General features: G+C 48.8%; 1 protein-coding gene across 4 annotated transcripts in view; it reads left to right on the top strand.

Annotated features, from left to right (window-relative positions):
• The window catches only part of LOC102409101 (RNA-binding protein 14), a 16024-nt gene continuing 2498 nt past the window's right edge, over positions 1 to 13526 (top strand). Inside the window, exons 1-3 of one of the 4 annotated variants that reach the window (XM_006044347.4) lie at positions 2 to 449; positions 6130 to 7594; positions 8370 to 9250. In XM_006044347.4, the coding sequence (XP_006044409.1) occupies positions 113 to 449; positions 6130 to 7594; positions 8370 to 8577 (2010 nt within the window). In that variant the 5' untranslated portion in view covers positions 2 to 112 and the 3' untranslated portion in view covers positions 8578 to 9250. Of the gene's footprint in view, positions 450 to 6129; positions 7595 to 8369; positions 9251 to 13526 lie in introns of those variants that run through there. The other 3 variants (XM_006044348.3, XM_025286724.2, XM_025286725.2) reach the window with 3 other exon arrangements.

Consider the following 13526-nt stretch of genomic DNA (forward strand, 5'->3'; position numbering starts at 1 on the left):
CGGGGTTCTCGGTCGCCAGCCATTCCTAGGGAGGACTGCCGGCGGTTCGGACGTCTCGCCTGTCGCTGGAGGAGAGGTCCCGGCTCTCCGGGAAGGCGGCTGCGGCGGCAAAATGAAGATATTTGTGGGAAACGTTGATGGGGCCGATACGACGCCGGAGGAACTGGCAGCTCTCTTCGCGCCCTATGGCACGGTCATGAGCTGCGCCGTCATGAAACAGTTCGCCTTCGTGCACATGCGCGAGAACGCGGGCGCGGTGCGCGCCATCGAGGCCCTGCATGGCCACGAGCTGCGGCCGGGGCGCGCGCTCGTGGTGGAGATGTCGCGCCCACGGCCTCTTAACACTTGGAAGATATTCGTGGGCAATGTATCGGCAGCGTGCACGAGCCAGGAATTGCGCAGCCTCTTCGAGCGCCGCGGACGCGTCATCGAGTGTGACGTGGTAAAAGGTAACGTGCAGGCGGGGGCGCGCTCGGGGCACTCTGCTTGTTAGCCACGCCCCTTTCCCGGGGGCCGGTCACAGCGCGGTTGGTGGGGCGGGGGTGGGGCGAAGTCCGCGGGAGTGAGGCCGGAGGTGTTGGGGGCGCGTTGGGTAGAGCCACCGTCCTCCCGTGCGGTCCAGGCACCATTAACCAAATGGGAGGAAGCGGCTCAGGGTGGGTGCGGCGGCCACTGTGAGCCGAGCTACGGGGCCGGGGACGCGCCTGAGAGACTTGGGAGTATACCGGGGGCGCGCCTTCTACTGGTCTCCTGGGCCTGGCACCGAGCGGAAATTGGGAAGTGACGGGCACAAGCCGGATCATGGAGCGGGGAAGATTTTGCCACTTCCCCACTTCCTCTCCAGACGTCTGTCAGAGCAAGGGAAAAGGTGGGGGCTGATCCCCCCGCCCCCCATCAAAAGCCACCCTCGTGTTCCCTCCCGGTGAATGCTCCCGAGCGGAAGGTAAAGGGGCCCTTGGAAGTTTTTCGGGCTGGGATCTTTTAGTACTGTGTGGCTGGGTCTACTCATGGGCATAGTTAACTCCTGGGTACCAGGCGGGAGGCGAGGGCTTCCGAACTACTTTGGCCTTTCAGTATTGTTAGGTGGGTTAGGCCTGGCAACTCTGCGCTTTCCAACTCCTTCAAACTTGTCCCCCCCCCCCCCCCCCACTTTGAGACCGATTTTACATCTGTAAACTGGAAGCCCCGACCTTTGACCTGTGGAAGAAGGCTTGTTTTATGAAAAGGCCTCTTCTGAGCCGCTAACTTGTCAAGCCGGTGCCCCGGAGCAATGTTCTTCTTTTCTAAACATGGTGATTTTGCAAGGGGGCACACTCTGGCTGAGGAAACATGGGGACTTAGTAGTCGTCTTTGCTTGAGCAGTCTTCATGATCAGGTTAGATCCTGAGAAGAATGTATCATTATAGTTTAGGCCTGACTTCCTTTTTTGGACCCAGGTGACTTCTTTTCATAGTCTGGGTTCTTAACCCTTAGGCTGTTTTTCTGTTTTGTTGGCAAGATCAGGAATACAGTCTTTGTGTGTGTCCAGTCTGTGTTCCACTTGGAAACAGATGAGAGTTAACTTTGCCTTGCTGCATCTTCAAGGATGCAACCTAGGAGTAAGTATCTGGTTCCTGGCCGCTGGTTTTGAATTCGCACCTGCTCATAACCTGTGTGAGAAGTTGTGAGGATAGTAAATAAATTTGGGGGCAGGTGCTTTATTCATTTCCTCCAAGATGCATCATTTGCTGTCCTTGAAAGGCGCATCTTTTGGGTCATTCCTTATCCTTTCTGTAACTGGGGGAAGTGTAAAGGCTGGTAGTCAGCATTAGGAGTAATTCCTTCTTCTGCATTAATACTGCATTCTCTTTTCCTCAACTCAGGCTGTACAAGTTCATGACTATCCAAAATCAGGCTTTCCTACTGGGTGCTCTGATGAGGCAGGCTGTATGGTGCATGGATTTTTGCTTTTATTTAGAGTGAAAGAATGGGAAAGGCCTCAGATTGGGCTCCTGGCCAGGAATTGATAGGGGTATACGAGAGTTCTGTGTTTTGACCTACTACATTTTTGTGTGTAGTTCTTTAAGCAGGCAGTCTACTAGATTGAGAGTTCTGAAACTTGCATCTGAGGGGACTGTCTGTGGAACTCATTGGTCAAGGAGCCTCCTTTGGGGTGGTAGAGAGAGCTGAAAATTTGCTTGAATTGCTTGGGACTGACACAGAGTGACAGTGGATGTGGGGGTGGAGTGGGGTGAACTGTGTAACTGGGTCTGGTTTTTAGAAATTATGTTTCCTTGTGAAAGTTTTGTGCATTTTGTCCCTTTGTGAACATTTGATTTGCCAAGTGCTTTGACTTCTTCAGGGAGTGGTGGTTAGCTGTTATTTATAGTTATGCTGATATGTGAGCTCACGATAATACTTTGATACAAAGGACTGAGAAAGGTTTGGGGATCGTATCCCCCTCGTCATGCCTTTCTATTTAGAGTGAAGGAAAATGAGGTTTTTAAGTTAGGACTGTAGTAGAGGAGACTGGCTTTGGCTCTATAAATAGCTTACTTATTTCTTGGTCTGGGAAAGGACATTTGAGGTGTCTTATGTTGATTGTCAGGTCTTTGAAAAGCACAGAAGCTTGGTATTGCACAGGACAGCCAGTTCTGTTTTATTTCACAGGGGGAAATTTTAGTTGCTTGGTTCCAGGACCTTAGATATGATTTGATTTGGAGAGAGTAAAAATCTCCATAGCAACAGCAGATTGTAACCACTCTCCACAGTTAAATTCTATTGGGTGTTAAAGGATGAAGTCTCAAGAGTTGCTGACAGCTTTAGGAACCAGTCAGATTTCCGAAGTCTGAAAGGCAGAAGAGGAAACTGTTTCCCATGTTGTGGGTGGCCATTCTTTCCTTCTATGTATAGCTCTGTAGTTTCACGTTAGAAGTTTTTACTCTGAGAATAGGAAAACTCATGTTTCCACAGTCTCTTAAGTTGGGTATTGGAGGAATTGTGATGCCAGATCATTAGGGGATCTCTGTAAATCATTGCCTGGTAGTCCTTTTAAATGAGATGAATTACCTCAGAGATCAGTTTCCTTGAACTAATTCAATTCAGGCCAGTGAGTCCCTGGAGTTTGCTAGTTCTTTGTTGTTGTTATTGTTGTTGTTTTTAATCATCCTAAGAGGAGTTGGGTTCCTGGGTGTCTTTGATAATAGGGCTAGGCCTGGGTTTAGCTGCTCAGGGTTGGCTAGGCCTCAGGTGTTTGAGTCAACTGGACAACCTTTTCACACTTCCCTCCAGTATCAGGCTTAGAAACTTCTGATATAAATTGGTTATAATTGTATCTCATGGCTTTCTGTCAGTTATATAGTTCATCTGTGTGGTCAATTGAATTGTACCTATGAAATTTCAGTTTTCAAGTTTCACAAATTGGTCTCTAAATAAAACCTAGCTAAGTAGGGAATAGACAATGTGATATCCTATTGCTCTTGTAAACCCATTGAAACATTTTTGTTGGGTGTTTTTTCCCTAGTTTCATATAGTCCTAGGAATTTGTGGATAGGTTAACCAGGAATATAGTATGATTCCCTTATAGTTCCTGGAGGCTTTTTTTTTTTTTTTTTTGGTAATCCCCTTTAATCTGCCTACAAACTTGCTTTCTGCTTACCATTGCATTCCCCTGGTGCTAGGCTCAACTCAGTCTTTTCTTTTGAAGAGAGATTTTTAGCTCACTCTACCCAGAGTGGAGGTGAGAGATCAGAGGATAGTTTTAGTGCCCTGTGGCTAGGTCTAAAGAACACTTTTGCTTTTCACAATTGGTAGATGAATCAGGTTTGGTTCCTAAGAGAGTGAAGACAGTTGTGATAGTCCATTTTGTTTCTTTGTCATCTCGGGCAAGTTCCAAAGTTGCGTTTACAGATGGCATTGTGTCTCTTGTGTTTTATTAGAAATGAAGGGTCACATCCTGTAAGGAAATAAGCCTATGGTTATTCCTAGGCTTGAATAAGTATCATGATTTTTATCATAGAGCTATTTATACTTTCAGCTGTTGTTCAATCACTAAGTTGTGTCTGACTCTTTGCGACCCCTGTGGGTTGTGCCCCCAGGCTCTTCTGTCTGGAATTTCCCAGGCAAGAATACTGGAGTAGGCTGCCATTTCCTTCTCCATATTTATACTTTATAAGGCATTTTTATCATCTTATTTGAATAATTTGGGCTTGCCTGGTGGCTCAGATGATAAAGAATCCACTTGTAATGCAAGAGACCTGGGTTCAATCCCTGGGTCAGGAACATCCCCTGGAGAAGGAAATGGCAACCCACTCCAGTATTCTTGCCTGGAGAATTCCATGAACAGAGAGGATCCTGGCAGGCTACAGTCCATGGGGTTGCAAAGAGTTGGACATGACTTGTGTGCCTAAGCACATTTGTTGAATCTTGAAACTCTGAGGTGGGCAGGAAGATTGTCAGGGGGAGAGATAAATTTTAAGTTCTGTAAGAACTTAATAAAGCAAGTCAGTGATCTGAATCTTCAATTGAGGCTAAATTTTAGCAGCTAGTTCCAGAATTCTTTTGCCATACCACACTTCTGACTTCTACCTGTTGATTATATCTTTATTCTCATTTTTGTAAGAGTCACTTCGGTCGCATTGCATTACATCCAGGAAAATGACTTGCTTTATAGAAGTAGCTATAGAGCCAGTCCCAGTGTGGAAGTTTCTGAATATTAGGACACTTGTTTAGAGGACATTTAAAAGGATTTTTTAAAATCAAGAATGGAACCTTAGTAATTTCATGTAGGTAATTTTTCATTTCCTAAAGTGATGTGAGAAAGATGGGGTTCTGATACTTCAACTTTAAAAGTAGCCTCAGGTCCAAGTGGTGGTAAGTACATGACCCCGCGTTACCGCAGGCATGATCTCATTGTTCTTCAGATTCTGCTTGCACTATTGTGATTTGTGAGATTGGATTTGGACAAGAATTTCTTCCTATTCCTTTCTTGAAGGTTTCCTGTTCTGTAGTAGGACTTTGAGAGCCTGTCCTCCCACAGCTCATTCAGATCCTAATTGAGGGCCTGTGGGATAACCTCTTAGCAGAGCCTGGTAGCTGCAGGAATTGCAGCTTCTTGCCATGAAGCTGAGAAACTAAATCTTTTCTCTGAACAGAAGCCCAAGGAGTAAGGGATGTCTCTTGATACGAGCATCAGTGGAGAAGGTAATGTGGCCTAGGAGTGGGGAGTGGCTTGTACCTGAACTGAGTAGGGCCTGGCTTAGACTGGGCGGCTCAGTTTCCATTCCCACATTTCATTGGCTTACATGGGGTCCAGCATCTCCCCTTCTCAGCTTAAGTGTCTAGTCTTAATACACAATCCTGCCTTATACATTGACTTCTTAGGGATAGACTGGTGTCGTGAAGAGGCATGGAGAGCTGGGATTCTGTTTCTGGCTCTCACAAGTGGATTTGGGGCAAGCCATATAAATTCTCTTGAGTGTGTTTGCCCACCTGTAAAATGGGGATAATGATCCTTTGCCTGCCTCCTGGGATTGTTGTGAGGCTCAGATGGGATCTTGTGCATGGAATGCTTTGAGAGTTGGGAAGTACTGAGGGGAGATCATATTGGAGGACTGTCACAGATCGTGTATTGCTGTGTAGCTGTTCTGCCTTAATTGGACCCTGGGCTGAGACATGGGTCATGTCGAGACATAAATGGTCATTTCCAGTGTTTGAGAGTTAAGCCTCAAAGGTGAACAGAAGTGTTTGGTGGTCTTGGGTTAGAGAATACTGAATAATTGAGTGATCCAGGAATGCTTTCTGCATTTTTGTCTGTGGATTTGTACTTAATAGAAGATGAAGATTAGTGAAGATTTTTATCCTCTGTTACAGTTCATCTTTGCTCTTTCTTTTCTGAGCAGGCAATTGGGTGAGGTGGCAGGGGAATTGGGGAGAACGGGAAGAAAGCCATAGGCAAAGCTGACTATTTGGGACAGTCAGAAGCTTTGTTATATGGGAATTACATTTTATGACCTACTCCTGGAGAGGAGGGTTTGGAGGCCTGGAGGTAGCTGGCAACAGCTGGGTGCTGTTGGTGTGTCCAGTTTGGGACCCATCAGGTAGCGTGCCCTGCCCCCCTAATTGCTAACCCTCTGTCTGCTGCTTTATCAGACTACGCGTTTGTTCACATGGAGAAGGAAGCAGATGCCAAAGCCGCCATCGCGCAGCTCAACGGCAAAGAAGTGAAGGGCAAGCGCATCAACGTGGAACTCTCAACCAAGGGTCAGAAGAAGGGGCCTGGCCTGGCTATCCAGTCTGGGGACAAGACCAAGAAACCAGGGGCTGGGGATACGGCATTCCCTGGAACTGGTGGCTTCTCTGCCACCTTCGACTACCAGCAGGCTTTTGGCAACAGCACTGGTGGCTTTGATGGGCAAGCCCGTCAGCCCACACCACCCTTCTTTGGTCGCGACCGCAGCCCCCTGCGCCGTTCACCTCCCCGAGCCTCGTATGTGGCTCCTCTGACGGCCCAGCCAGCCACCTACCGGGCCCAGCCCTCAGTGTCACTGGGCGCTGCCTACAGGGCCCAGCCTTCTGCCTCTTTGGGTGTCGGCTATCGGACTCAGCCCATGACAGCCCAGGCAGCCTCTTACCGCGCTCAGCCCTCTGTTTCCCTTGGGGCCCCATACAGGGGCCAGCTGGCTAGCCCTAGCTCCCAATCGGCCGCAGCTTCCTCGCTTGGCCCATACGGTGGAGCCCAGCCCTCGGCCTCGGCCCTCTCCTCTTATGGGGGTCAGCCAGCTGCGGCTTCTTCGCTCAACTCCTATGGGGCTCAGGGCTCCTCCCTTGCCTCCTATGGTAACCAACCATCCTCTTACGGGGCACAGGCTGCTTCTTCCTACGGGGTTCGTGCGGCTGCCTCCTCCTACAACACCCAGGGAGCAGCTAACTCCCTAGGCTCCTATGGGGCCCAGGCAGCCTCCTATGGGGCCCAGTCTGCAGCTTCATCACTAGCTTATGGGGCCCAGGCAGCTTCTTACAATGCCCAGCCTTCAGCCTCTTATAATGCCCAGTCCGCCCCATATGCTGCACAGCAGGCTGCTTCCTATTCTTCCCAACCTGCTGCCTATGTGGCACAACCAGCTACAGCTGCTGCTTACGCGAGCCAGCCAGCTGCCTATGCTGCACAAGCCACCACCCCGATGGCTGGCTCCTATGGGGCCCAGCCAGTTGTTCAGACCCAGCTGAATAGTTATGGGGCCCAAGCATCGATGGGCCTGTCAGGCTCCTATGGGGCTCAGTCAGCTGCTGCGGCCACCGGCTCCTATGGCGCTGCAGCTGCCTATGGGGCCCAACCTTCTGCCGCCCTGGCAGCTCCTTACCGCACTCAGTCGTCAGCCTCATTGGCTGCTTCCTATGCTGCACAGCAGCATCCCCAGGCTGCTGCCTCCTACCGTGGCCAGCCGGGCAATGCCTACGACGGGACAGGTCAGCCGTCTGCAGCCTACCTGTCCATGTCCCAGGGGGCCGTTGCCAACGCCAACAGCACCCCGCCGCCCTATGAGCGTACCCGCCTCTCCCCACCCCGGGCCAGCTACGACGATCCGTACAAAAAGGCTGTCGCCATGTCGAAAAGGTACTGTATGCCCCCCCGCCTCTGCCCCCAGCTGGGGCTCAGGGCAAGGGGCTGAGGTTGGCATGGGAGGGAAACTGGAGCCATCGGCCCCTCCCTTGGCCTTCTCTACTCCTGTGGGATGTCCAGAGGCCGAAGTGGGTGATGTCTGTGAACTTCCTGGTCACCAGGGTTCAGGTGGAGCTTCGTGCTCAGCCTGGGGTGGTACCAGCTAGTCAGGCCGGGAGGAGTGTCACCTGTCTAGGCTAGCCCAAAGTGCTATTGGAGCTATTGCCTGCAAGATTGTGGCCCATAGCCTCTCCCACTGTCTCAAGGATCCTTAAGCCTGTTAACGTGGTTGTCCTGGCCTTTGGTGGGGGTGGGTTTGAAAGAGTAGTCCCTTTGGCACTCACTGGCTGAAGGCAGGGTGTATGTGGTGCGTCCACTCTTTGGGAAATTGGGGACCTTGCTTTCGTCCGCCGTTCTGTTGGTAAACAACCAAGGTCTTTTCTCTGCAGGGCCCAGGGGTGGGGATAATTTGTTTGTGGTTTGGGAATGTAGGCCAGCGTCCACCTTGGCCAGTTCAGAAGGGAGGGCTTCAGTGGTGGGCTTGGTTTCCCACAGTTGGACCAGGCTTGATTTCTTGCCCTGGATAAGGTGATGAGCCTTCTGAAAAATCTTGTTTGTTGGAGACCAGTCTGATTATGCCCTCCCTGCCCCCATTGGCATTTCCCCAGTGCCCACCTGGAGCCCTCCCCTCGATTGTCTCATTCACCAACTGTCTTCTTCTCTCGACTAGGTATGGTTCCGACCGGCGTTTAGCCGAGCTCTCTGATTACCGCCGTTTATCAGAGTCGCAGCTTTCGTTCCGCCGCTCGCCGACAAAGTCCTCGCTGGATTACCGTCGCCTGCCCGATGCCCATTCCGATTACGCACGCTATTCGGGCTCCTATAATGATTACCTGCGGGCAGCTCAGATGCACTCTGGCTACCAGCGCCGCATGTAGGGCCGTCCTGGGATGGGGCACCACAGGGAGGGAAGGAGAGGAGAGATGGGGTCGGGTGCAGATCCAGGTTATAACTGCTGGCCCATACCTCTCCTGTTGGTGGTTTTTCATCCCCTCTACCATGTGGGCCTTCCCCAGGAGACTATCCTTTTGAGTGTTCGGCAGTAACCTACTTTGTTCCTTCGCCTCAGCAGCAAATCTTGCTACTGGCTCTAGATCTGCGGTTCCCCTCTCCCCTGCCCCATCTCCCTAGGATGGGAATCTCTTTTATGTTTTGATTTTTTTTCCTGGCTCCCTTTTATTTTTGTGCGCGATATTTAAGGTCGTCTGGATGGGGAAGCAACCTGCAGCTGAGGTCGGCGGCGCCTTTTTCTTTTTAGATGTGAGGGAGGCCAGGAAAGGGTTAGCTTAACCATTTCCTATGCGCCAAGCTGTGCCAGGTGTCCAGGGGGCCCTGACTGTGTCCCTCTATAGACTGTGTTGAGACTGAGTTCCTGTTGGGACAGTCGGTTGGTACATGTCCAGTCCCTACTGACCCCTGACGTTCTAGCTGATGCTGTGCGCCACAGTGCACTTCCCCATCTCCCCAAGTAGGTGGTGTTAGAAAACCTTAATTTTTTTTCCCTTTTGTATGGACTACAAATAAAACTTGGGGCGATTTGCAGTTTGGAAACCTGGTTGTCATTGTCTTGATTGCACTCAGTTTCAGAGAAGCCAGTTTGACATCCAGGAATACATGACAGCTAAAGGGAAGGTGGCCAGAGGACCCAGGGCAGATGAGGAAAGGGGTCTGAACCTGGGAATTAGAATGATTTCCCTGCTGCCAGAGGGATTTAACTCCTTTCTCTGCTAGTCTGCCATCTTAAGGACTGGAAAATCTGGACAAAGTTGCTTCGACTTGGGTTAATCACACCAAAATGCAGTAAATTTATTGCCCATTTTCCTCGCCTGTGCTTGGCTGTTTTCCTTGACTTGTCTCCAGTTCAGAAACAACCTGGACTCCAGCAGGGTGGTTCTCGGGTTTGACTTCTCAAGTGAGAAGTGGGGAATGGGCTCCTTTGGTGCTTAGAAGACTAGTAGGGCCTTCAGGCAGTGGGCTCCAGTGAGGACTGGGGCTGGGACCTGGAAAGGGGTCAGTTGGGTTCAGGGGGTCATGTTAACTGTGGCGGTGTCTCTGTGGTTGGGACATTTGGAAGCCAGTATGGGGGGATTCTGGCCATAGACCTGGTATTTTGCCTGTTGAACATCATCCTGGAGCGTCCTGCCCGCGTCCTGCCAACCCCTGCCATCATAGTCACCGGCGACTGCAAATTCCTTCTCTCCATCTGTTAGGGTTTCCAGATGTTTTCTGGCTGGGTTTATATTTGAAGGTGTTACGGTAGACCATGGGAAGGGGGCAAGGTGCAAACATAACTAAGAAGGGCGCTGGGATAGGGTAAGGAATTGAATCTTTCTATACTTTTACTCTGGGGCTAGGGGTTCAGAGGACCTGGGCACAAAATAAGATGATTCTAGCCATGACAAGATGGAAGCTTGGCCTTCCTGATGGGTGAATGGAAGACTGGTTGGGTAGGGTGGTAACAGGAAACCTAACATTCCTTTGGGAAAGGGGCTTTAGAGATTTGATTTGGGAGTCTTTGGGCACGGTGATTTGGGGGAGGTGTATTGTCAAGTGGAGTTCAGGTTGGTTCTCTTCTGCCTCCACTGGTTTCTTGCGAACTTGCTTGTGACACAGTAGTTTGCCCCAGGTGTTCTCTTCCCTCTGCCCAGTGGGCCAAAAGCACAGGCTCTGTGTTAAGTATGAACTACTTGCGGATGCAAACTGGAGTGATCTCAGGGGTGCTGAGGCCATGGCTTTCTCACTTTTCTTTCTGCTCACTGCTTTGCTGCTGCTTTCCGTTTCTTTTAAGGACTGGGAGGAGGGGGAATCTAATAGGTTTCTTGTCAGTTTTCTGCATTGAGAGTGGGGTTATCACAGGGCCAACCTAACAGACTTAGTTCTGGTTATTTCCCTGGAAAATCAAGGGTTGTTTAATTGTAGTGCTGTGATTGTGGCCTGTGTATTTGTAATTACTTCTTTCTTTAGTGTGATTTTCTGTCATCTTTCTCTCCAGTGAGCGTTCAGCCACTGTCCCAGTCCCACAGTTTGTGTGAAAAATAGCCTAATGTGCTCTCAGGGCCAGTGTTGATATTTCTTTATTACAGCTTAAGTTCTTCAGAGCAACCTGGCTGAGATGATCACTCAACTTGTCATCTCTAGGTACTGATGCCCTTGCTGCCTCTGCTGCCAGGCTTCTGGTTTAAGCTCTGAAGAGCTCTAAAGCCAAATCACCTGTCATTTTCCTCTTCCTTGCCGATTGTTTTAAAATTCTCTTCCCCTTTTTTATTTAAATTATGCTACCTGTGTTAATCCTATAGCCCGCTTCTCCTACTTTGCTTTTTGTGGGTTTCTGATTTCCAGGGTCCTATAACTTGAAGACGGTTGGGTTGAGTGAATGGGAGGATAGACATTTAATGTGTGTTTTGGGAAAAGGGGGTGGGAATATGGGCTCACAATATTCTTCAGGTCCTTGTAGCTCGATCTGTCAGCTCTAACTTGACCTTCATTGGAGAAGTTTTAAATGATTTATTCCTGGAACAAGACTAAAGTCTTCTCACCTCATCAGTCTGTTCTCTGAGGTTTGGACCTTGTTTCAGATTGTCTGGGGAGGGTCTGGGGCTGCTACCCTTGTACTGGCGGTAATGGGACTCACTGAGTGATCAGCCTCTATAGTAGGCTGCCTTTCTAGTCATTGTCCATTAGTTAAGCTCTGCCAAAGTCTGTACACAGATGGTTGGTTCCAGTCATTTTGTCCTATTAAGCCAAGTAAGTTGACTATAATGTCATAATGAAAATAAATTTCCTAGATTTATGGACCAGTGTGTAATGTATTTAATAGGAGGTTTGGGTAATAACGATAAGATGGATAGGATAGGTGGAAAATACACCTTCTTTCTTTCTTTAGGTGCCTTTAAGGGTAGAATCTAGTTTTCCAGGAAAAAAGTTCTTAAAATGATTTCAAGTCTGTAAATCATTAGAAATACGGTGTGTCTGTATTGTTGGAAATAGTGTTGAGGCAGCTGAGGTGAAATGCAGTGATCACCCTTGGGCTGATCTTGGGGAATGGGTAGCCCAGGGGAGGCAGGACCTGCCTCGATGAACTAGTTACATACAGTTAATAGCAGTGCCAGGCCTTCCCTGGCAGTCCAGTGGTTTGCACTGCACTTCTGCTGCAGAGCAGTGTGGGTTTGATCCCTAGTGGGGGAACTGAGATCCCCGTATGTCCTGGGAGACAAAAAAAATAACACTAGGGAGGTTGTAGGTAAAGGAGGAGCGAGGATGGTGCAGTCCCGCTAGAGAAAACTGGGGCTAGAATTTGTTTGCTTTGAAACTGACTTGGCAGAGAGAATTACTGAGGGTGCTGGCTCTAAAATCAGACTTCCTGGGACTTCACTGGTGGTCCAGTAGTTAAGAGTCTGCCTTGAAATGCAGGGGACGTGGGTTTGATTGATAGTTGGGAAAGTAAAATCCCACATGTTGTGGGACAACTAAGCCTGCGTGCCCCAACTAGAGGGCCCATGCAACTTGACACAGCCAAATAAATATTAAAAAAAAAAAAAAAAAAGACTTTCTGAGTTTGAATCTTGGTTCTGCCATGTATCCGTGTGGTCTTGGACATGTCAGGAATTCTACCTCAGTATTTTCATCTATAAAATGGGGATAATAGCTCACATCTACCGAACATAACTTTATTGCAACTCAAATGTATTAGGTACTTATAAACCTTTGATTAATTGGGAAATTGAGAGTGTAGGTTAAGTAACTTCACAAGGCTGAAAAGTAGTGGATCAAGGAATTGAATCAGCCATTTTGAGCCATCCAGGATTTTGCTTGTAATACTACTGTTGGAAGGAGCAAATAGCATGTATCAGGTATAGGGCCTCATATATAGTCACTGCTAGCCATCTCAGAAATAAGGAGTTAGAACATTTTGGGGAGGTTGGGATGGCCTACTGAAAGCACACAGCTGAGGAAAGGACTTTGGATATGGGTGTGAGTGCAGCATGTGAGTAACAGTGAAGGAAGGAAACTTCTGTAGCACGTGGTACCTGTGTGATGTAGGCCACTGGACCGTACCAGTTTTGGTCACCTCTGGTTTCAGACAACACTGTTGTATGCTGGGGATCAGATTCTTCTAGGTATGGAGAAGAAAGGTATGGGGTAAGGCAGAGGTCCCCAACCTCCAGGATCTAATAATGTCTGATGATCTGAAGTGGAGCTGATGTAATGATAGAAAAAAGTGAAAAAAAAAAAAGTGCACAGTGAGTGTACCGCACTTGAATCATCCTGAATCCAAATCCACCTCCAAGCTGTGGTCTGTGGAAAAACTGTCTTCCATGAAACTGGTTCCTGGTGCCAAAAAGGTTGGGAACCATGAAGATAGAGGACCTCCCCAGACATTAATGGGAGGCTTAGAGGGCATCACCGACTGAATGGACGTGAGTTTGAGTAAACTCTGGGAGTTGGTGATGAACTGGGAGGCCTGGCGTGCTGCAGTTCATGGGGTCGCAGAGTCAGACGCGACTGAACTGAAACTAGAGGGTGTAGCTGGCAGTGGTGTTGGAGGCCTTGTGGCTCCCTCTGAACACTCCCAGAGAATGTTTCCCCCTGGCTTTTGAGCATCTGCTTGTTAGTACTAAGTGTCCATGTTTTCAAGCTGGTGTTGACTAAAAATCCAAAGTTATTTCTTTCCTCTTGGTTATCAAGAATTTAACTCATGCGTTCATTTATCCATTTGTTAACAAATACTTGAGTGCTTGCCATGTACCAGGTACGGTTTTAACACAGGATAAATACATTAGGAAGGAGAAATAATCTGCATACTCACATACCCATTCTCTCAAAATGC

The sequence above is a fragment of the Bubalus bubalis genome, chromosome 5, assembly GCF_019923935.1.
Source record: "Bubalus bubalis isolate 160015118507 breed Murrah chromosome 5, NDDB_SH_1, whole genome shotgun sequence".
Lineage (NCBI taxonomy): Eukaryota > Metazoa > Chordata > Mammalia > Artiodactyla > Bovidae > Bubalus > Bubalus bubalis.